We start from the raw sequence: 25867 nt of genomic DNA, 5'->3' as shown, positions 1-25867 counted from the left end.
ATGGTATGTTCAGCATCATCAGAAGCAAATTTTATCAGCATCTTCTCATCTTCTCATTCTCTATGGGGCCGGGATTTAATAGTGTGTAAACTGTGTTAGCAGGTTAAATGCAGGTGTTGTTAAATTATAATTTACATGCTGTACCGTACAAGAACAAAAATAATTCTAAAATTTTCAGATTATTGTGCTACAAAAAATGACCATCGTTAGCAAAAGGAGGATGGGGAATGAGACTTATGCATTTTTAAGGTCATTAAACATCTCCATTAGCCATCTCTGGAGTGGTGACTATCACATTAGAAGGGGACCGCTTTGCATCTCCTAATGATGACATTTCTATCCAGCTGTACTGAAATAGAAATAATGTTAAAAGGAGTCAGAGCGCCCAGTGGAGAAAATTTGAGAGGTAAAGAAGAAAAGAGAAAGGAACAAATAATGGGCTACGGGTTGAATTTTATGAACATGAGCAGAACTTTGAACATTTTTAAGTATACTTTTTCAGGCTAGGTGAGTGGATTGCATCCCCTTCCAACTTATTCTGAGGACAGTACCCAGAGTGAACATATTAAATGTATGTCAGATCACACCGCTATCCTGCTCAAAATAATTTTCCATCTTCCCATTTCACTTAGAATATTAGCCACAGGCCTCAGAATGGCAAAAACAGAATTACCCTGTTGGTACTTAGCTGAACTCTTCTCTTACTGTTCTCCTCCAGACACAGCTGGCTTCCTCACTCTTTCCGGAATGTGCCAGGCGTACATCTGCCCTAGGATCTTCACACAATTCCACCAGGATGATGGTATCCACACGGCACTTTCCCTCCTCAAAGTTCATTTACATTTCACTTTCTCAGTGATGCTTACCCTGACTACCCTATTAAAATTGCAGCTCACACTCCTCAACCTTGATATTACTAATCAATTTTAACCTGGCCTATCTTTTGTTTTCAGTGGAACTTATTACATACTGGAATATGGAATATCGTACCATTTGTTTACTATCTTTAGTCTTTATGTTTAAACTTCCTGGAATGGAAACCCCGTGAGTAAAGGAATCTGTGTCTATTTTGTTCACAGACGTATTTCAAGCACCCTGAAAAATGCCAAGTACTAATTAGGCATTCTGTAAATGTTTGTTGAATAAGACAATGAAGAGGCAAATTAAATTAAATACAAAATAGTTTGTTATCCAGGACATTTCTGACTGTATAGCCAAAGCTTTAAAATGAAGATAAGAATAGTTTTATAAAATGAATTAGACACATATCAACCCTAGGGAGAATCTTCAAAGTGGTCTGCTCCTTTGAAAAGCCTTAAACAGGAAAGCTTTTATTTAAAGAATGGGCTGGGCATGGTGGCTCACACCTGTAATCCCAGCACTTTGGGAGGCCGAGGCAGGTGGATAACCTGAGGTCAGGAGTTCGAGACCAGCTGGACCAACATGGAGAAGCCTCGTCTCTACTAAAAATACAAAATTAGGCAGGCATGGTGGTGCATGCCTATAATCCCAGCTACTCAGGAGGCTGAGGCAGGAGAATCACTTGAACCCAGGAGGTGGAAGTTGCGTGAGCCGAGATCACACCATTGCATTCCAGCCTGGGCCACAGGAGAGAAACTCCACCTCAAAAAAAAAAAAAAATGACACTGTGCTTCTGGAAATAACCTAATTATTACCAGAGGAAGGAATTCATGTCTATGCCATACAAGAGCTTTCACCCTTTAGAAGTGTTTTACGGAAGGTCACACACACACACACACACACACACACACTGATCAAATTGCGGAATTCTCTGAAGCATACAGAGAATGGCATTTATTCTGGCAAGAACTGTGCAAATTGTTACAAGAAACATAAGGGATGGCAAGTATGAACAATTATATTTCAACAGATGCAGGAAGCATTTGAAATATGGCTTCTCAACATCTGGGGCTTGCATACTTGTCATCTGGAAACCAGATTGGGTCAGTTACATGTGGAAAGGAATAAGTTATTGCCAGACCAAATTTCCATATTAAAAGAAGTCTCCATTACCAGATTCTTTTTTTATAGGCACCAAATAGACCAGGGAGTTACTAAAAATGGAAGGAGGTCGTGAGAAAGCAAGTCATACTATGAGTAGGACCTCACCTTATGAATTGCCTCTTTAGCAAAATCAACTGCAGAAAGGAAAGACACTGTCTGTTAAATGAAAGGAATAAACGGAATTCACAGGTGGACAAAAATACCTCCTGAAATCCTGTAACCCAGCGGGGTACAGATGAGACACGCCCTCTGCAGATACAGTGTGCAACTACCAGTGTGACTCTGAGTGCCCGTTTTCTGTCTCTGCACCGAAGCACCAAAAGCAAAGATTCCAGGCTGAAGCAAATTTTTTTTTTTTTTGAGACAGAGTCTTGCTCAGTTGCCCAGGCTGGAGTGCAGTGGCACGATCTCGGCTCACTGCAAGCTCCGCCTCCCGGGTTCACACCATTCTCCTGCCTCAGCCTCTCGAGTAGCTGGGACTACAGGTGCCCGCCACCAGGCCCGGCTAATTTTTTGTATTTTTAGTAGAGACGGGTTTCATTGTGTTAGCCAGGATAGTCTCGATCTCCTGACCTCATGATCCACCCGCCTCGGCCTCCCCAAGTGCTGGGATTACAGGTGAGAGACACCGCGCCCAGCCAGTTTTACAGCTTTTTATAAAGATAAACATACTTATATGATGCAGCAATTCAATTTCTGGGAATTTATCCAAGAGAAAACTTGCTCACACAAAAATGCTTGTGTACAGCAGTTTCATACGTAACAGTCCCACCCTAGAAACAAAAGTCCATCAACTAGTGATCAAAGAGATAATTTCTGGTATAACATGCAATAGGAATACTACTAAGAAATAAAAGGGAATGAACTACTTACCTGCACAACAACTTGAGTGAATCTCAAAAGTATTATAAATGAAATAAGCAAGAGACAAGACACTACATATTATATGATACCATTTATACAAAATTCTATGAAAGGGGCTGGCCGTGGTGGCTCATGCCTGTAATCCCAGTACTTTGGGTGACTGAAGCCAGAGGATCACTTAAGCCCAGGATTTCAAGACCAGTCTGGGCAATATAATGAGACCTAGTCTCTACAAAAAATAAAATTAGCAGGGCATGATGGTGCGCGACTGTAGTCCCAGCTACTTGGGTGGGTAGGGCAGGAGGATTGCTTGAGCCAAGGAGGTCAAAGTTGCAATGGGCCATGTTTTCCCCACTGCACTCCAGCCTGGGCAGCACAGTGAGACCCTGTCTCAAAAAAAAAAATTCCATGAAAGGAAAAACTATGTTGATATAAAGCAAAGTAATGCTTGCCAGGGTCCAGGGTCAGAAAAGATAGTGATTACACAAGGAAAAAAAGAAAGATGATGGAAATGTTCCATAGCACGGTTGTTGTGGTGTTTACATGATTGACTTTACGATCCTTTTGTTATGGATGAGTTAATTTTTAAATTCCTTCCTTAAACTAACAAGTCTGCCTACTTTTATCTTTGATCTAAAATTAGTACTGATGTTTTCCATTTGGACTGGTTAAGTCTCTTTTGACTGAAGCTTGCTCAGTGCCTAAATAAGTGATGTACATGAAAAGCTTTCTAGTCCTCTCCTACTGATCTCCATCGGTTAGCACCTTGCCATGATTAATCCAGAGCTACGGGATGGCAGAGCTGATGGCTTCATACATCGGATAGGTAAGTTTTATAGAGTGAATGAGAAGGAAGTAAAGGAAAGATAAAACAAAATACAGGACAGCTTAAAAATATGGACTCTACTTACCATGAAAGTCTACTAAAGTAAGTGAGGGATGGGGAAGCACTTCTGGAGAATTGTGGAAGCCTGTTAGAGCATGTAGAGTTTTATGTCTGCAAGAGAGGGTATAAGCTTGCGTGTAAGAAGGTTTTGGGGGAGAATTTTATGGTACGTGTATTATATCTCAATAAGAATATTTTTAAAATGTACTTTCACAGGAAAAAAATTGCTTAACACTTTTATACAGAATAAAAGGCAAATGCTTCACTCTGGAAGGAGGCTTGATGATTGTGACTTCATAAGACTGAAAAGAACTTTTCAAAAATTGTAAGATTCAGCTAAGGCCAACAATGAAGTTTGTTTTCAGTGGATTGAAACATAAACAAACCAATAAATAAAAACAAGGTACACATACAAACACCCTCCATTCACAATAGTTCTGAGGGTTTATGTTAAAGAAAACGAATGAATTGTATGCCAAATGACTGGAATAGGAAGCCTGCCAAAACTTTAAGATAAAGACAGTGAAGAGATAAAAAGTAAAATCTTGAAATGAGTTAAGGACTCCAGCTGAAACCACTATCAGAGTTTACTGATATGAATTCCCAGGGCAATTGGGATAATTCTTTTAATAATAAGTAAGCCTGATACTCTTAAAGGTTGAAGAGACCTCAGTAGCTACCTAGTAAAACTTTTCATCTACCATACGATTTCTAGCTACAGCATTTCTAGCAGCCTATACTAGAATGTTTTCAGTGATAATATCTCTCTGTCTTAGAAGACTTTCCATTTTAATTTAAGGATGTTCTATTTAGAAGTTTCTTTAGGGTAAGGTTAAATTTACTTCGTTGTATATTCTAACTATTGGTCATAGTTACGAACTCTTGATCTATGAAAACTTCATAAGAAAATTTTTAAAAATTAGTCTACATTTTACACAATTGGACATTAGTATTACAAAAAGAAATAAGATTCCATTCCTTTAGCCAAACAAATTAGTCAGGCTTGTCTGGGTAACAGATTTAAGAGTTTAGAGAGTAAAAAGTGGAAGAAAATTTATCTCATTGCATAACGAAAAGACAAAATATGAAGTACTGTGAAGCATGTACTGGAAGATTATGAGAAAGCCGGGCTGCAGGAATCATTAGAACATCTAGTCTGAGAATTTAATTAAAGCATAATAAAAATGCTCCAAAAGAAAAGATATTAATGAAATGAAGAAGCGCCAAGAACACAATAAAAACCAAGTGAAAATAATAATTATAGAAATATAGTGTTTGAAATAAAGAACACTTTGAGGAGTTAATTAATAGAATGGATGCTGATTAAGAATGAATAAGACCTAGGAGATGCTATTAAAAACATGACAGAAAACAGTTAGAAAATATAAAATAAAAGCTGAGAGATATGAAAAATAGAAGTAGAAATGCCACCTTCTAGATAACAAGAATCTGAAACAGAGAGAGAGAAAAAAAGAATAGCGGATAGGAAATATTTGAAGAAATAATATTCCAACTTCTAAAATTAATAAAAGCCAAATACCTCAAACTGAAACTTCAAAAGTGTACAAACAAAATAGATAAGAAAAAAACATGCATCTGGCACAATAGAGTGAAAGAAAAATATACAAAATTAAAAAATGAGATAATAGGAGACGTTAGTGAAAAAGAGAAGAAATGAGAGGAATAACAAATCAAATGGTGGCTATTAGAAAAGACGAGAGAACTAGATGTCTAAAAGTGTGCAGAAGACGATACAATAAAGAAAATATCAAAAAAGTACAAATAATCACAAAACCCACAAATATTAAAATTTAATAAAACATTATGGAAATAATTCATCAATTATTATGGGGCAAACTCTGTTCCCTTAAAATTTTATATATTGAGGCTCTAACCCCCTCTACCTCAGAATGTGATCTGGTTTGGAGATAGTGTCTTTACCACGTTAAAATTAGGTCGGTAGGTTGGGACCTAATTTAATATTACTGGTGTTCTCATAAAAAAGGAAAATTTAGAGACGGATCCATATACAGGGAGAATGCCATCTTCAAGCCAAGGAGAATGGCCTGGAACAGATTCTTTCCTTACAGGCCTCACAAGGAACCCATCCGACCAACATCTTAATTTCAGACTTCTTGTCTCCAGAACTGTACGACAATACATTCCTGTTAATTTTAGCCGCCCAGTTTGTGACAACTTGTTAAGGCAGGCCTAGCAAACTAAAACACTAATGCGCTTATAAATATAAAAAAAAGAATGTAGAGGTCTAAGAAATATAAAATGCCAAAATGTAATGAGAAGAAATAAATAATTATAGAATTTTAGAAATTAAAAATAAATACATTGAAAAGGCAACTAAAATAGAGTAATCTACTGATCTTTCAAGAAATAGCTAATTTTTGTACTGGACATCTTGCTTCAAAAAATAGCAAAATGAGAAATTTACCCCGATTTAATAGACTTTTTGATTTCCAAACAAAGTCAGAACAAGACAAAAAGAAACAGACTCATCTTCTTATGAAATTAGAATTAGAAATTCCAAGAAAATATTTATTTACTATATAGAACAAAGCAGTTAAAAATTCATATACAAGTGGATTTATCTTAGGAATGCTTAGATATCAGAATATCAGTGCAAGCTACCCTATTAAAATTTTTTGAAAGAAAGTCCACACAATTATTCAGTAAGTGCATTTGATAACAACAAGGAAACATGATAACATTCAATGTCTATCTGAGATAAGTCCCTCTTAAGAAACTAGGAATAGAAAAAATCTTTTTTAAATTGCTAATGTTGTATGTTAAATTTATACAGCATTTTTACAGTGCTTAATAATGAAAATTTAAACATTTCATTTAAGATTAAAAACAAGAAAAAAATGTTCACTGTAACTACTACTGTTTAGCAATAGTGTAGTACAATGCTAAAGGTAACCAGTGATATAAGAAAACAAAAGGAATTATAAAGGACAAGGATTGCAATGGAAGAGTTGTATCTGCAATATTTTCATATAATTTGATTATATAAAAATAAATATCAATAGAATCAACTAGAAAACTATTAAAAATAATACCAGAGTTCAAGAGGGTTACTTAAAAGAGCACATTTAACAAATCAATACTATTTCTGCATACTAGAAGTGTTGTTTTTATTTAGTTTTCTCAGCTTTTTTTTTGTTGTCACTGTGAGAACAGTAGGGATGACTTCCAATCTATTGCAAATATCACATGCCAGAACAGGAATGAAGGACATATATTTTAATTAAAAATAAAAACTGCTAAAGAATTTTCCAAAACACTTATACATTTTTGTACTTCAACCAGTTGTGTATGTGTTTCGGTTCCCCTATATCCTGCTAACACTTGGTGCTGTCAGTCTTTTTCATTTTAACAGTGCAAGTGGCATGTAGTCATATTCCATTGTGGTTTTATTCTGCATTTTGCTTGTGACTAATAATATGGAACATCTTTTATGTGCTTATTGCTCACTTGCGTGTATTCTTCTGTAAGTATTTGTTCAAGACTTTGGTTCTTTTTTTTATCAAGTTGTTTGTACTATATCTCTAAACTACAGACCTTTTAGTATTTTCGATACCAGTCTTTTTTGCATACACGTATTGTGACTATTTTCTCCCAGTCTGTAACTTGCATATTTATATTCACAACAGTGTCTTGTATCTTGAAATGGGCAGAGGTTTCTTTCTTTCTTTCTTTCTTTCCTTCTTCTTTCTTTCTTTCTTTTTCTTTTTTAAGACAGAGCCTCACTCTGTCACCCAGGCTGGAGTGCAGTGGCATAATTCTGATCACTGCAGCCTCCGCCTCCTGGGTTCAAGTATTCTCCTGCCTCAACCTCCCGAGTAGCTGGGATTACAGGTGCCTGCCATCATGCACAGCTAATTTTTTGTATTTTTAGTAGAGAAGGGGTCTCACCATGTTGGCCAGGCTGGTCTCAAATTCCTGACCTCAGGTGATCCACCCTCCTTGGCCTCCCAAAGTGCTGGGATTACCGGCATGAGCCACTGTGCCCAGCCCTTAAATTTCAATTAAATTCAATTTATCAGTTTCTTTTAATTTTACACTGTACTTTCTCTTCTTTCCCTAAGACAGCTTTACTAATTCTCATGGTCACAAACTATTTTATGTTTTCTAGAAATTGTATGGTTTCAGGTTGTATGTTCAGGTCAATGATATGTCTTAAATAAATTTTGTAAGCTGATGTTGCAGTATGGTAAAGCCTTTTTTTCTCAATTGTTTCAATACCTTTTGTGTAAGACATGGCTTTGCCCACAAATTACTCTTTTGGGTATCTGAAATTTGTGCAGTGGTTTTTATCTTTTCCTCTTCCTTGTTCTTCATTTCTCCCTAATCTTGAAAAAAAAAACACATTTTATGTTTTCTATCTTTAGCTATTGTTTCTCTTGATGTAAGATAAATTACCAAACTCTTCTTCCTATCAAACATTCTCTTTGTAAACATCTCAGAATCTGGCTTCTCTCAATCCAGTCTTGAAATTACTTTATTGCACATTATCTGTAGTCTGGTGATCATGAAAACTAGTAACTTTTTTAAGTTTTCATTCACTAAGGCTGCTTTAAGTTCTGAAGAAAGAGAGAAAACTTATGACTTCCTTTTAAATTTTTCTTTCTTCAAGTCCTCTTTTCTGATATTTAAATATATGTATGTATATGTACATGTATATATACATACATATAAAGCATATATATGCATATAGGTATGCATGCATATATATAATCTGTGTTTATGCATATATGCACGATATACACATATAGTCATGCACCATAGAACAATGTTTTGGTCAATGACAGATTGCATAATGACAATGGTCCCATAAGATTACAATGAAGCTGCTCTGTAAAGGTGTAGCATTTTTGATCTTTTATATGGTATTTTCACTGTACCTTTTCTATGTTTAGATGCAAGCATTTAGCATTGTGTTATAATTGCCTGCAGTAATTAGTACGATAACATGCTATCCAGGTTTGTAGTCTAGGAACAACAGTCTGTAATATATAGCCTAGGTGTTAGTAGGCTATACTGTCTAAGTTTGTGTAAGTACACTCTATGATGTTCCCACAATGACACAATCACCTAAAGGCACATTTCTCAAAATATCTCCCCATTGCTAAGCTATGCATGACTGTACACACACACACACAGACACACACATACACGCACATTCTTCCTAGATTGTTTCTACATCTACTAATGATATATCAGCTACAATTACTTTATCATTAATAGAATTATTATTTGTTCTTAACCTCACAGCATTTCCACGAGTGTCAAATCCTGAGTCTTCTCTAATTTTGTTTGCTTACCACAAATAAATAAATTGCTGCTCTTATCTTGAATATTCTCTTGCTGAAACACATTGTTTATTTCCTCCATGGCTTAAAGAATAAAGAAAAATATATCTCTCATTTAAGGTCTTCTGTCATGACCTTATGACTCCTTTCTTTCCTGTCTTTAATCCTATTGCCTTATATATCTGTTATAAACATTTGTTCTAATCGTGGACCTTTTGATGATCTTTATGCCTTTTTGCTTATAATCCCCCAAACTATTTCTACCTTTTAAGTAAACTTTCCTTTCCTTTCCTTCCTCATTCCCCCAAAACTCAGTGATTTCTGCACTCACCACTCTCTCGAGCTGAACAGCTATAGCAATCATTTTTTGGTACTTATCTTCCTTGCACTTTTTGATGGTTTGCTACCCTTTGTTATTTTGAGATGTATGTACTTGATTGAGGGTTTCCTGATTAACAATTATAGGAGAGGAATACACCAGTAATAATATCGAGTCAGTGTTTATTCAGAAATTGTATAATATGTGTTGATTTAATTTGCAGTTCCCAAGTTGATACAAAACTGGAAGATTGGCCTTATATGCTTCCTGAGTATTATTATTACTACAGTTTGCATTATTATGATAGGTGAGTGGTTTAATTCATACAGTTTCTATGGTTCTTCACGCCTGACGGGTCCATGTATATCTCAAGTTTAACTCCAAATCTCCCAGATCTAGAGTGATTAAAGGGTTTTATAGACACTTGTCCTCAAATTTTTACCAGTTCAACCGTTTTTACCATAATCCTTGCCTTTCCCCCAAACACTCTCAGTTTTACAATAGAATTATGTTCTTGACTTTATAGTCCTTGATGCTTAAGAAAAATAATCTTAAATTCTTAGATGACCACCAGATGGCGACAGCAATAGCGATGTTACTGAAATGCCAGGGGTTCAGTCTAGGTCCCATTGCTCAGGGCACAGAGAGCCAATCCCGGAGACAATGACTATTCCCGAATTAGGGAGGGGTAGGGAAGAAGAGTTGGTCAACAGGGAGCTGGTGGTCGGTTAGACAATCATGGCGGTGAGGAGTCCCTTGTCTGGAAGTGGTGATCTGGTGACTTTCGGTTTCCTGTTACTATCTGAGAGGACTAAAGGTCAGATTCCTAAAGAATGAACTCAAATAAGACAAATGTAAGTTTCAAGTTTTAAAACTAGGAGGATCAATTTCTATATTTATAAAAAAAATCCCACATAAACATCAGTTCTATGGGCTTGTTACAGATAATTTTCTTTTCTAGAGTTTGTGAATTAGTGAGCTAATGTTAAATACACTATGCTCTGTTATTTGTATTTAATCCTCATTAGACTAGGATACAGGTATAAGAAAATCCATTTACAGATAAAAAATATACAGGACAGAATGAGTAAGTTGCCTCTCACAAATAATACATTCCAGACCTAGGATCAAAAACCTTGGCTGTATAACTCTAATGCTTGATAAATTTTAAAAACCATGCAGCTTGACCTTCATAATTGTAGCATTCCTTTAATTTCTTTTTAATCAAGAGTAAGTTATGTCACTAATAGTTTGTTCTATAAAACTTTATTTATTTCTGTTAATTGGGATGCAAAATCTTACCTCTACCCGCTCAGGGTTTTTCTGCGGGCCTGAGAATGAAATTGACACAAGACACATCAACTTGAGCAAAGCACATGCGTTTAGTTAATATAAGTTTGGTGTGACATGCACGTCTTCCTTATGAAAGCCTAAAGATGCAGGTAGAGTTGAACACTTATATATTGAATTCAACAAAGGGTAATAAATTATGAAAATGTGGCAAGACAAAGAGGTTTGATCTAGGGTAATTAATTGAGTAGAAAAGTGACTGGAAAGATAAATGTTAAATTAACAAATGTTGTTTGCACACATTTCCTTTGGCCTCAACTACCTATCCTTGACTATAAGAATGTTGCTTTCCTTCTGGTATAGAGAAGATATCTTTCACATAGGTATTTTATCTCCTGCTTATAAGAAAAAGAAGGAAGCTCAGAGTGTTTTCTCTTGCATCTGCTGTTTTAAAAGTGCCTTTAACTCAAAAGAGTCTATATGCCTGAGTGACATATTTCGAGGCATCATGTTCTGAACTCCTTCACTATCATATTAAGTTAAATGAAAAAAAAAACAAAGAAATAACGGCATATGTGACCTTTTGCAAGATTGCCTCATTGGAATCGCAATATTTGTAAAAATGAAGTTGTTAAATTTCCTCTGGGTTCTATGGGTTTATTTTGTGAAAAAGATCCAAAGGTAGAATTTAATTCCTGAGCCATGGCCAAATAGTCCCCAGCACTTGATTTTCCATATACATGGTTTGCTTAATTTAGCACTTAAATTTGGCTAAGTAGCACTGCTCTTTGTTTTGTTTTGGTTTGATTGGGTTGGGTTGGGTTTGGTTGGGTTTCGGGCATTCTCAAGAATACTGATAGTCTTCTTGTTTATAGTCTCTACTGTCAGTGTAGTCTTAGAGCTTAATGTTATTGCTGTCTAAACATCTGGAAGTTAAATATAGACAAGAGTTTCTACAGTACGTTTTTATGTTCATTTATTCATTGATTAAAAAGAGCAGAAAGACAAAAGAAGACATTTATGTGGCCAGTAAACATATAAAGAAAAGCTCGTCATCACTGGTCAGTAGAGAAATGCAAATCAAAACCACATGAGATACCATCTCAGGCCAGTCAGTATGGCGATTATTATTTTTTCCTTTTTTCTTTTTTTTATTATTATACTTTAAGTTCTAGGGTACATGTGCACAATGTGCAGGTTTGTTACATATGTATGCATGTGCCATGTTGGTGTGCTGCACCCATTAACTCGTCATTTACATTAGATATATCTCCTAATGCTATCCCTCCCCACTCCCCCAACCCCAACATCACCCCGATGTGTGATGTTCCCCTCCCTGTGTCCATGTGTTCTCATTGTTCAATTCCCACCTATGAGTAAGAACATGTGGTGTTTGGTTTTCTGTCCTTGCCATAGTTTGCTGAGAATGATGGTTTCCAGCTTCATCCATGTCCCTACAAAGGACATGAACTCATCCTTTTTTATGGCTGCATAGTATTCCATGGTGTATATGTGCCACATTTTCTTAATCCATTCTATCATTGATGGGCACTTGGTTTGGTTCCAAGTCTTTGCTATTGTGAATAGTGCCACAATAAACATACGTGTGCATGTGTCTTTATAGCAGCATGATTTATAATCCTTCGGGTATATACCCAGTAATGGAATGGCTGGGTCAAATGGTATTTCTAGTTCTAGATCCCTGAGGAATCACCACACTGTCTTCCACAATGGTTGAACTAGTTTACAGTCCCACCAACAGTGTAAAAGTATTCCTATTTCTCCACATCCTCTCCAGCATCTGTTGTTTCCTGACTTTTTAATGATCACCATTCTAACTGGTGCGAGATGATATCTCATTGTGGTTTTGATTTGCATTTCTCTGATGGCCAGTGATGATGAGCGTTTTTTCCTGTGTCTGTTGGCTGCATAAATGTCTTCTTTGAGAAGTGTCTGTTCATATCCTTCACCCACTTTTTGATGGGATTGTTTGTTTTTTTCTTGTAAATTTGTTTAAGTTCTTTGCAGATTCTGGATATTAGTCCTTTGTCAAATGGATAGATTGCAAAATACCTAATGCATGCGGGGCTTCAAACCTAGAAGATGGGTTGATAGGCACAGCAAGCCACCATGGCACATGTATACCAACGTCACAAACCTGCACACTCTGCAGATTTATCCCAGAACTTAAAGTTTAACAAAACAAAAAGAGCAGAGAGAGAGAGTTGAAACACATTATATCTTACACCCTGTGTAGTAGCCTGTATCCACTTCTGAGCACTACAAAATAATAATAATAATAATAAATCATGGTGGAGTAGGGGGTGCAGCCTTTGGAGTTTGCCCTACATTTGAGCATATAGTTGGCTCTTTATTACTTGCATTAATTTATTCAAACGTGGAATGCATGGACTTGTCTTATTCTGAATACTTAGCACCTAAATAAAACCTTGAGACAGTAAATCTCCAAACAATGTGCTTTCATTATTATTCCATATTCTTCAGCACTGGATGTAAATGAAATGAAACAAAGGTTTCACTAATTCTTATGTTTCACTGATGTGTTGTCCTTTATGGCGAGTTTCACTTTCCTAGCTTGGGTGTTTTCATAGGTAAAGGAAAGCCTCCATTTCTTACCCTAACCTCTGAAACCTAAATTACATGCAGATCTCCAGCACTCTACCTTGATTGCAGAATTTATAGCTACATTTTATGCATTGTTTTTGGCAGGATATTAATATAGATTATGAGAAGCTAGTGGTTCCATTTCTCAAAATAGAAGCCAGGGAAATAGAAAAAAGTATGCACTGCTTGATCACTAAATGATCTTCCTTACAGACAGGGGAAGTTAATTCATGCTCATTCTGGGGAGGGGGGAAGCTAACTTACAGGCCTCAAACTGTGGGAGCAAAAAGTAAAATTAATACACCTGAATGAGTAGAAACACTTTTTAACTTATGCTTTATCTGATCATTTCTTTCTTTTTTTTTTCAGCCACATGGTCCAAGCATGCTAAACCTGTGGCATGTTCAGGGGACTGGCTTGGAGTGAGAGATAAGTGTTTCTATTTTTCTGATGATACCAGAAATTGGACAGCCAGTAAAATATTTTGTAGTTTGCAGAAAGCAGAACTTGCTCAGATTGATACACGAGAAGACATGGTAAGAAAACAGAAAAGTCTTCAGTAATTTCAGAGATTGTTTGTATAAAAACATAATAAAACAATAATAGCTAATACTATAATACAATTGATCCTTGAACAACATGGGTTTGAACTGTGTGGGTTCACTTATACCTGGATTATTTTTCCTCTGCCACCCTTGAGACAGCAAGAACAAACCCTCCTCTTCTTCCCCCTCCTCAGCCTACTCAATATGAAAACAACGAGGATGAAGACTTTTACGATGTCTTCACTTCCACTTAATGAATAGTAAATAGATTTTCTCTTTCTTATGATTTTCTTAATAACATCTTCTTTTCTCTAGCTTCCTTTATGGTAATAATACAGCATATAATTCAAATAACATGAAAATATGTGTTAATTTACTTTTATGTTACCAGTAAGACTTCCAGTCAACAGCAGGCTACTAGTGGCTAAGTTTTCTGTTTTTGTTTTTTGTTTGTTTGTTTGTTTGTTTGTTTTTAAGACAGAGTCTCACTCTGGCACCTAGGCTGGAGTGCAGTGGTGCAATCTCAGCTCACTGCAGCCTTGAATTCCTGGGATCAAGCAATCCTCCCACCTTAGCCTCCTGAGTAGCTGGGTCTACAGGTGCAGACCACCACTCCTGGCTAATTTTGTTTATTTTTTGTAGAGATGAGGTCTCACTATGTTGTCCAGGCTGGTCTCAAACTGAGATCAAGCAATTCTACTGCCTCAGCCTCCCAAAGTGCTAGAATTAGCATGAGATACCATACACAGCATGGTTAACTTTTTGAGGAGTCAAAAGTTATATACAGACTTTTGACTGCACAGGGGGTCAGTGCCCCTAACTGCCACATTGTTTGAGTCAACTGTATATGACAATGTGTGCTAAACAGTGTTCTAAGCACTGAAACTATATAATCTCATGTAATCTTCTACTAACACCCATGAAGGAGTTATATAACTCTCCCTACTTTAAAGATGAGGAAAGTCAGTCACAGAAATGTTATGTAACCCAGCCAATGACACAGCCATAAGTTGTTGGGCTGGGATTTGAACCCAGGCAAGATGACTAGTGATGCCATGTCCTTTACCACAATGCATACTGTTTATGTATCTAAATGTCTTCATTAAATGTTCTTAGATTATTAAGTAGATTTTTTAAACCCTTTTCAATTTGCATTCTACCAAGCATAGACAGAAAAAATTTTTAAAAATACAGCTCTTAGAATTTAGAGACAAGGAAATGAAGGAAATATGTGCACTTCGAAGAAGCGAGTGAATTAATGGAAGTAAAGAGGGCAAAGAAGGAGACACGTGGACTCTAGGGACACAGAGTAAGAAAATAGATTAGTTTTTAAGGAAAAGCTGGGGGTTGGAGAGCGGCCAAGATGGCCGACTAGAAGTAGCTGGTGTGCGCAGCTCTCAAAGAGAGGAACTGAAGGAGTGAGTAAATACAGCACTTTGAACTGAAACATCCAGGGTACACGCAATGGAAGTAATCAAGGAAACAACTCAACCCATAGACAATGAAGAAAAGCAAGGCAGGTCGATGGCCAACCTGGGAACGACATGGAGCCAGGGGAACTCCCCTCGCCCAGGGAAGTGGTGAGTGAATGTGCAACCCCTGGAACCCATGCTGCTCCCATGGATCTTTGCAACCCTCGGGTCAGGAGATCCCCTTGTGAACCAACTCCACCGGGGCCTTCAGTCTGACACACAGAGCTAAGTGGAGCTTCAAAAGAGCAGCCTCTCAGGCATGTGCAGTGACCCGGGAGCCTCAGATAGCCAGGAGTTCCAGGCTTCCCAGCAAAAGTAGTTGAAACTCCAGCGAAGAGGGAGGTTAGACCCCCTTACACGTCCCTAGTAAAGGGGCTGAATCCAGGAGGCTGAGCAGCGACATTCTGCAGGACCCACTTCCATGGCATCTCACAGGATAGGACCCACTGGCTTGGAGTTCTAGCCAGCCATCAATAACAGCATTGCACCTCCCTGAAACAGCTCCCAGAGGGAGATGTGGGCAGCCATCTTTGCTGTTTGGGTGACTTAGCCATCCAGCCTTCAGGCTTTGGAGAGTCCAAGTTGACCAGGGGTGGAAGTGGTCCCCCAGCACGGCACAGCTGCTCTACAAAAAAGTGGCCAGACTGCCCTTGTAAGTGGGTACCCAATCCCATTCCTCCTCACTGGGCAGGATCTCTAACCAGGGTCTTTAGCTGCCTCCTACAGGTGTTCTTGGGCCGGTAATAGCTATGTACCTGCCTGGCACAGAGCTCACAGAGGGAGGGGCAGGCCACCTTCTTTGCTGTTTTGTAGGCTTCACTGTTGGTACCTAGAGGTATCAGAAAATCCGAGGTAAATAGGGACTGGAGATGGCCACCAGCATACCACAGCAGCCCTATGATAAAGTGGCCAGACTGTTACATGAGTGCCCATCTCCTTGTCTCCTCACCAGGAGGGTCCTCCAGGCCTGGGCCTCCAGCCCCCCTCGCAAGAGCTATTGAGCCAGTAGCAGCTCTGGAATGTCTTAGAGAGAGCCTCCAGGGGCAACAGGAAACCTCTCTGCCACTGCCTCTGCACTGGAACTGCCCTTGCTGCCCTCAGACTAATGAAGGAGCAAAGACCCTAAGTCTCTCATCCACACCTCCAACAAGTTGCAGGAGAGGAGGCCAGTCCATCTCCACAGGCTCTGCTCACCCACCTTGCTCATCACCAGACATGGAACCTCCAGCTTGGGCCCACAGCAGAGACCCTCCCTCCTGGGCTGATTGCACTGAATGATTGCTTACTTGCATCTCTCTGGAGTGAAGCTCCCAGGAGAAAAGCAAAAGACCATTGGCTTTTACCACTACTAAGGTCTCTTCCATTGCTGCCTCCAAGTTGGGGAAGAAACATAAACACTGAGATCACCCAAGGGCTGCAGTGGGCAGCCTAGAATTGCCAAGTCACAATCTATAGCCAGCACTCAAGTGGGAGAGAAACCCACATTTTCAGAACATTGAGAGAGAACATGGCTGCAACTGTGAGGAAAAGTAAGGGAGTCACACAATGGATCAAGAGTCTCCCAACTGACAAATACGTCCAAGCGCAACCTACTGGATCACACCTCAAATCTTCAACACCAAAGATATCTCACTAACATAACCCCCTCTAAAATTAAAGAAGTCACCTTCAAATAAAGACCCTGCACAAAGCTTCAGCCCTATGAAAACAGAAAAGAGATCTATCGACTGTACTAAATATACACTGCAGTTAAATTGACACCCACTGCAGAGACGAGACAGAATTAATGCAAGAACTCCAGTAACTCAAATAGTCAGAGTGTCATATGTTTTCCAAACAACTGCACCAGTTCTCCAACAAGAGTTCTTAACCAGGCTGAACTGGCTGGAATGGCATTGAACTGACAGAAATTCAATGCTATTCCTGTCAAACTACCAATGATATTCTTCATGAAATTAGAAAGAAAAAACTATTTTAAAATTCATATGGAATCATAAAAGAGCCCAAATTGCCAAGGCAATCCTAAGCAAAAAGAATAAAGCTAGGAGCATCATGTTACCTGACTGCAAACTATACTACAGGGCTACAGTAACCAAAACAGCATGGTACTGGTACAAAAACAGGCACATAGACCAGTGGAACAGAATAGAGAGCCCAGAAATAAGGACACACACCTACGACCATCTGATCTTTGACAAAGCTGACAAAAACAAGCAATAGGAAAAGAACTCCATATTTAATCAATTGTGCTGGAATAACTGGCTAGCCATATGCAAAGGATTGAAGCAAGACTCCTTCCTTATACCATAAACAAAAATCAACTCAGGATGGATTAAAGACCTAAATGTAAAACCCCAAACTATAAAAAGCCTGGAAGAAAACCTAGGCAATACCATCCTGGACATTGAAACAGGCAAATTTCATGACAAAGACAACAAAAGCAATAGTAAAAAAAAATGCAAAAATTGACAAATATTATCTAATTAAACTTAAGAGTTTCTGCACAGCAAAAGAAACTATTAACACAGTAAACAGACAAACTACAGAATGGGAGAAAACTTTTGCAAGCTATGCATCTGTCAAAGTCTAACATCAGCATCTCTAAGGAACTTAAAACAAATTTACAAGAGAAAAACAACCCTATTAAAATTGGGCAAAGGACATAAAGAGACCCTTTTTAAAAGAAGACATACATTTCACCAACAAACATGAAAAAAAGCTCAACATCACTGATCATTAGAGAAGTGCACATTAAAACCACAACGAGATATCATCTCACAGCAGTCAGAATGGATATTATTAAAAAGTCAAAAAACCACAAATGCTAGCAAGGTTGCAGAGAAAAGAACACTTATACACTATTGGTTGGAGTGAAAATAGTTCCACCATTGTGGAAAGCAGTGTGGCAATTCCTCAAAGAGCTAAAACCAGAACAACAATGGTTGCAGTGGTGTTTACGTGATTGATTTATGGTTCTTTTGTTATGGATGAGTTAATTTTTAAATGACTTTTGTGAACTAATGAGTCTGTCTACTTTTATCTTTGATCTAGTACTGACATGTATATTTGGATTGGGTAAGACTCACTTTTAATTAGTTAATTGTTCTGTTTAACACAGAAGTTTGTTCAGTGCCTAAGTAAATGATGTACATAAAACACTTTCCAGTCCTCTCCTATTGATCTCAATTAGCACATTGCCATAATTAACCCAGAACTATGTGATGGCAGATATGACAGATATAACTATTGGTTAATGGGCTTAATACTTGGGTGATGAAATAATCTGTAAAACAAACCTTCATGACACAAGTCTACCTCTGTAACAAACCTTCACATACATCACAGAACCTAAAATAAAAGTTAAAAGAACAAAAAGCTAATGAAAGGTTTGTGGCTTAATAGCAAAAAGCCAATAGAGCAGTGACTAAAGCCATCACATAATAGATTTCATTGCAGTAAATTATATTTATATAGAAGTTAGTTTTATCTCTGATTATATGAAAAAACATACAATATCAGTGACATTCATACTAAAGGGTATCAATGACTTGGTTGTAGCCCAATTATTTGGAGATACTTAAGATGCAAAAAAGCAAAATGAAAATCTTTCTGATAAAACTAACCCAAACATCAACATCTGTGCTGTTTGTTATAGAAGCATCAGGGAAGACAAATTAGAATGTGAATCCTAAAAGATAGAATAATTGGGGTGGGAAGCATGTTCAGCAATGTGCTGTAACATATTAAGTAATCGCTGATTCCCTTTGTTTTGTGAAAGGAATTTTTGAAGAGGTACGCAGGAACTGATATGCACTGGATTGGACTAAGCAGGAAACAAGGAGATTCTTGGAAATGGACAAATGGCACCACATTCAATGATTGGTGAGTTTCCAATGTATTAGGAATGTTCTTATTCTGGTGTGTCATATGAAAAATTTTAAATCATTTTGAGTTGTATTATTATAAACAAATCTTTCTATTTTCCATGTAGAATTAACTTTTTAGTCTCCAATCTATGACATATGCCCTTTCACACTGAAGCATACCCTAGAGCAACCCATTTTCTTCTCACCTTGTTAAATAACACATGGTGAAATCTTCCATTTTTATTTTTATTTGTTATTTTATCTTTATTGTCAAGCTCTTCCTTGACAATTAGTTCTCTTTTGCTAATTCAAATTTAATCATTCTGCAAATTTTAAGCCAAAACTCACGTATTACTTGTACTCCTTTCCAAGTAAAGTGTATATAAGATTTCTTTGTCTTTAAAGGGTTAAAGACTTTATAGTTGTCTTTAACATTCCAAATGCCCACCACAATGAATACTACTTGTTTTTATTTATTTGTTGCTTATTTTATTTATTTTTATTTCTGTAAGCATTTCCTGGGTGGGTTAAAATTGTTAAAAGTGTTTCTTGGGTTAAAATGGTTGAGGATTGTATAGTTGTCTTTAGCTTTCCAAATGTTCATCATAAGCAATATTATATTTATTTTTTTAATTTTTGTTTATTTTTTATTTAGTTTACTTTTTTATTTATATAATTGTTTCGTGGATACATATGTATCTCTGCCTTATTATTTTAGTAACATGCTAGATTAAAAAAAGCAACCAATAAAACAAATATTGAAATATGCAAGACAGGACAAATTATACTTATAAATAAGGAAAGATTTGTTTATCAACAAAGAAAATTAATTTTAAAATATATTTTTATTTTACTGTAAGTTCTGGGATACAAGTGCAAAATGTGTAGGTTTGTGACATAGGTATGTGTGTGCCATGGTGGATTGTTGCACCTACCAATCCATCATCTAGGTTTGAAGCTCCACATGCATTAGCTATTTGTCCTAATGCTCTTCCTCCCCTTTCTCCCACCCCCTACTGCCCCCAGTGTGTGTTGTTCCCCTTTCTGTGTCCATGTGTTCTCACTGTTCACCTCTCACTTATGAGTGAGAACATGCAGTGTTTGGTTTTCTATTCCTGTGTTAGTTTGCTGAGGATGACAGTTTCCAGATTCATCCATGTCCCTGCAAAGAACATGGACTCATTCTTTTTTATGGTTGAACAGTATTCCATGGTGTATATGTACCACATTTTTTTTTAACCAGTCTATCTTTGATAGCCCTTTGGGTTGATTCCATGTTTTTGCTATTGTAAATAGTGCTGCAATAAACATATGTGTGCATATGTCTTTATAATAGAATTACTTATATTCCTTTGGGTATATATCCAGTAATGGGATTGCTGGGTTAAATGGTATTTCTGGTTCTAGAACCTTGAGGAATCACCACACTGTCTTCTACGATGGTTGAACTAATTTACACTCCCACCAGCAGTGTATAAGCATTCCTATCTCGCCACAGCCTCACGAGCATCTTTAGTTTTTTGACTTTTTAATAATTGCCATTCTGACTGGCATGAGATGGTATCTCATTATTGTTTTGATTTGCATTTCTCTAAAGATCAGTGATGTTGAGCTTTTTTTTTCAAATGTTTGTTGGCTGCATAAATGCCTTCTTTTGAGAATTGTCTGTTCATATCCTTTGCCTACTTTTTGATGTTTTTTTTCTTATAAATTTATTTAAGTTCCTTGTAGATCCTGGATATTAGACCTTTGACAGATGGGTAGATTGCAAAAATTTTATCCCATTCTGTTAGTTGCTTGTTTACTCTGATGATAGTTTCTTTTGCTGTGCAGAAGCTCTTTAGTTTAATTAGATCCCATATGTCAGTTTTGGCTTTTGTTGCTTTTGATGTTTTCATCATGAAGTCTTTGCCCATGCCTATGTCCTGAATGATATTGCCTAGATTTTTTTCTAGGGGTTTTATGGTTTGGGGTTTTACATTTAAGTCTTTAATCCATCTTGAGTTAATTTTTGTATAAGGTGTAAGGAAGGGGTCCAGTTTTAGTTTTCTGTGTATGGATAGCCAGTTTTCCCAGCGCCATTTATTAAATAGGGAATCCTTCCCCCATTGCTTGTTTTTGTCAGGTTTGTCAAAGTTCAGACGGTTGTAGATGTGTGGCATTATTTCTGAGGTCTCTATTCTGTTCCATTGGTCTATATGTCTGTTTTGGTACCAGTACCATGCTGTTTTGGTTACTGTAGCCTTGTAGCATGGTTTGAAGTCAGGTAGCATGATGCCTCCAGCTTTGCTCTTTTTGTTTAGGATTGTCTTGGCTATATGGGCTCTTTTTTGGTTTCATATGAAATTTAAAGTAGTTTTCTTCTAATTCTGTGGAGAATGTCAAAGGTAGTTTGATGGGTATTGCATTGGATCTTTAAATTACTTTGGGCAATATGGCCATTTTCACAATATTGATTCTTTCTATCCATGAGGATAAAATGTAAAAAAAAAAGACTATAAGCAGTCTCTTAGGTTTCTATTGCAGTATGCAGTCTCTTAGGTTTCTATTGCAGTATGTTTCAAAAGTACCAAGTAAATATAAATCTTATTTTTACTTTTTGAAAAAGTACATTGCCTAAAATTATGCCAGAAAACTGAATTTTTTTAATTTCAGGAATCTTTGAATTTGGCAAACACTCTCTCTTTGCATATAGATAGAAAGGAAAGAAAGAAGAAAGGAAGGAAAGAACCAAGGAAGGAAGGAAGAATGGAAGGAAAGAAGGGTTTTACCCCTGTCTTTGTATACCTATACGTGTCTATCTGCCTATCTACAAGTTGTTCTAAATAGGGTTACAGATTTTAACTCCAACACTTATGTTCAGTCTTATTTTTCCCTTAATATACCAGATATTTTAATGCAGCATATGGTGATGGGTGGGTATATTTTCTGGGAGCTCAGTGTTTGGTATAATATATTTAAAATCACTCTATTATTAATTGTCTTTTTGATTACAGCCGTAAGTGGTTCCCAGACTGATTTAGAGTGTTCTTTTTCAGGTTTGAAATTATAGGGAACGGATCCTTTGCTTTCTTGAGTGCTGATGGAGTCCATAGTTCCAGAGGATTTATTGATATCAAGTGGATTTGCAGCAAACCTAAATATTTTTTATAGAGCAGAAAAAACTTGAAAATGACTATCACACTTCAAGATTGAAAGAAGAGCTAATTATGCAAAAGTGGCTTTCTCACTTATTCTGTTATAGAAAAAGAACCTCTGGTGAGGGCCCATTTTCTGGTTTATAGATGGAAACTTCTTGCTGTGCCCTGCCATGGTTAAAGAGACAAGGCCGTTCTCTGGAGCCTTTTATAAGGGCACAATCACATTCACTATGGCTCCATCCTCATAAACTAATCACCTCCTGATGGATGGCTCCATCCCCTAATACCATCACACTGGTGATTAGCTTTCAATTTATGAGTTTTGGGAGGACCCAAATACTCAGAACATAGCATCTACAAATAATAAACACTGATAAATTATGAGTTATACATAAAAATTATAACATACTATATAGACTGGAGTAATAAATATCAAAGTGACCAAATAGTAGGTTCGTGAAAAAAAATGCAATCTCCCAAGTAAGAAAAAGGAAAGAAAATTCATTTGGGGCACATATTTGGATGCTTCATAAAATTTAAATTCTATAGGGCATTCAAAGGTTGTATCAAAGCTGCCTTGTTGCATTAGTGCAGTTTTAATTACCTGCCTGGGTAACTGTGATCTTTCAGAACAAGTAGGAGTGTGAGTATAAATGGATAGATAGTAAGAAAAACTAGAGAAAAAAAAAGTATCTTGATTACAGTGTGAAAATGAGACAGGCAGGTGGGAAGCAGTGCCCGGGAGAAACTCCCACCAGTCTGCCCACTGAGGTGGAGCCTTGGGAAGTTCACAACTTTTGCAGCATAGAAGAGCGAGCATCGTCCCTCCTCTTCCTGTGTGGAACCTGAGATTAGAATGGTCAGCAGGAAGTGGTCTAACAGAGCATCCTGTTTTCCTTTTTTTTTTTTTTTTTTTTGCTTTTCACCCAATAAAACCCGGATTTACTCATCCTCTAAAACATCTGTGAGCATAGATTTTTATGGACATGGGCAGGACAAGAACACCATCTTTAGCTGAACTAAGGAAAAGTCCTGCAACAATTTTGGCACATAACATGGGTGCTCGAGAAGAGGCGAATGAAATGAGGCCTCGAAACCTCTCACTGTTGCTCCTATTTTCATCCTCCAGCTTCTGAGGGTGGGGGAAACATGCCCCCAAACCCCATCACTCTAAGGGTCAGGGGAAAGGCCATTTTCTTCCTTTTTCAAGAGGGACAGGCAAGTGGGGTCTCCTCACTCTGCCTCCCCTCCATGCAGGGGTTGGGACTCATGGCCTAAGGGTCCTGCACAGCCAGCTGGCTGGCTCCCAGCCACAAGCCACCACAGCCTTCCCCTTCCCCACCCAAGGGCTTCAGCTTTATTGGATGAAAATTAAGCTTTTCCCCTGGTGGAGCATCCACTTTCATAAGAATAAGAGGTTCTTCCCCAGGCATTTTAAACTGATTTTTTATCCCCTTCTTCTACCCCATCAGCAGTTAACCTTTACATTTTTTTTTTCCTTTTAGAGGACATTTTTACAAGGCCAGGCCCCCCAACTATCACTGTTTGTACTCTCTAAAGTTTTTGTTATGAAAAAGGATTTGTGGGGCTAGTCTTGGGCTATAGCCAATCTGGTGTGCTGTGCATGGCTGTATGGTTTGTGTTGCAGGCCTCCATCTTGCTTTACATCCTGGGGGCATGGCCAGTAACTGCATGACAAGGCTTTGTTTAGCAGCCCTGCCTTAGGTGATGAGATATCTAACCCTATCAGGTTAGATACCTACATGTTCTCCTAGCCCTGTCTCTTAAAAAAAATGGACCCAGGGACTGGGTTTTCTTCTGCCTGTCTGTGTGTATACTGTGTGTGATGTTTACAAAAAGAGCTCTAATTAATTTGTCCTAAAGAAAAGTGCTTGGATCAAGTATTTTTTTAAGGAGAAGATAAAAGCTGTGGTACTTTCAGTTCACATGACTTTAATCTTTGAGAAATAAAAACAGCCTTAAAAATTATTGGTAAAATGCAGGTGTCACTAAAATGTAAATAGGTGAGCTAAATTATGCAGGTTGGAGTCAAGGTTTGCTAAATATTTTAAGGTTATAAACTACTTTTGGGGTTTTGAGAATTCTTGGACTTGCTGGCTTCACAACTGGTAAGGTCTGGCAACATATGGAACTAATCACACCATTAATTCATGCCAGAGAGGATAAATTCCTCTTCAAAGGGCTTAATTGTGTAATGACCTTGTTCTTTGCTCAGAGGCTCAACCTTCTTGTACTCTCTTCTTTCTAGCCTGCAAACAGCCCTCCTGCTCTTGCTGTGCCCTGACATGCCTAGACATGTCAGCCTCACTCCACATTCCTTTCCTTATTTGGAAAAAGTTTAGCCTTATTCTCCACAGGTGGCCCTCTTCCCTTCCCTCCTTCTCCCCCATCACTCATCTACCTTACATAGAAGGTTTAAGTGTTTAGCCAGTCAGGACTAGTTTAGGTTGTGTGGTCTTGACTCCAGCCAATGGGGAACTACACAGAAGCAGGGACTGTGTTAGGAATAAAAACTCTTACCCTCCTTTGTTCAGTGTGCTGCATGGCTGACGCAGGCAGCACCCTTCTGCAGAAGTAAATTGCCTTGCTGAGAAATCCTTTGTCTCAGTGCTGGTTCTTCTTTGCAGCACAGAGCACTTGTTTCTAACAATCATAGGGGCTCATCAGGGATACCCTTTCTCCTCTGGGGAAGAGTCCCAGATCGTCTCCCATGAGGAGATGCATCACACTGTCTCGTTGCAGTGGCCTCAGAGGGAAAGGGATCAGGACCTCCCCCAGCATGACGAATAAACCCACACTCTCAGCAACGTGGGTGGAAAGGATTCTTACCTACCACGGCAACCAGGTGACTCTATGCACAGGACAAGGTAAGAAATGTTGCAGGGGCAATAAAGTATTTCCTTGGAGGTCGGGATATCTTCGAGGCTGAAAGTGTGTGAATGGTAACAAGCACTACTACTGTGCTGAGTGAGTACAAAACAAAAGGAGAAGATTGCAAGAAACATCCAGTAAAAGGGGAGTTAAGCTTCTAGGAGAAGAAAGGCAAGAAATCTCTAGTAGGAGAGATTGAGACTCACACACAGCTTCTAGAAGAAGGGAGGGCAAGAAATCTCTAGTAGGAGAGGTTGAGCCCCCACACCCCCAGAAGCATTAGAAACCTCCAATAGAGGGGAGGTTGAAAACTCCAGGGAAAAAGCCTGCTCCAGTTAGACACCATACCAAACCTCCAAGATGGGAAATGTTTTAAATAAGACAGGGAAAATAAAGAGCCAGGCAGATGATGAAATTCCTCCTGATAGTTCCCTAGGGCTTATGCTAAAATATTGGTAAGATAATAAAAGAACCAAACGTAAAAGAAAGCAGCAAATGATAAAGTATTTTTGCTTCATTTGGGCTCGAGAGCCAATCCTCAAACCCTCAATTTTCTGGCCAAAATTTGGGTCCAGTGAAGAATGGATTTGTTAACTTTTAATGGAACATATTAATG

The 25867-nt window shown here is 37.9% G+C and overlaps 1 protein-coding gene across 1 annotated transcript; it reads left to right on the top strand.

Annotated features, from left to right (window-relative positions):
• The first annotated feature begins 584 nt into the window (after positions 1-584).
• Positions 585-25867, top strand: CLEC2A (C-type lectin domain family 2 member A). Its single transcript, XM_003829644.4, has 5 exons — positions 585-3715; positions 9645-9728; positions 13706-13872; positions 19132-19235; positions 22258-25867. The coding sequence occupies exons 1-5, from the start codon at positions 3661-3663 to the stop codon at positions 22370-22372; spliced, it is 525 nt and encodes a 174-aa protein (XP_003829692.1). The 5' UTR covers positions 585-3660; the 3' UTR covers positions 22373-25867.

The sequence above is a fragment of the Pan paniscus genome, chromosome 10, assembly GCF_029289425.2.
Source record: "Pan paniscus chromosome 10, NHGRI_mPanPan1-v2.0_pri, whole genome shotgun sequence".
In the NCBI taxonomy this organism is placed as follows: domain Eukaryota; kingdom Metazoa; phylum Chordata; class Mammalia; order Primates; family Hominidae; genus Pan; species Pan paniscus.
This window is presented reverse-complemented; position numbering and strand designations above follow the sequence as displayed.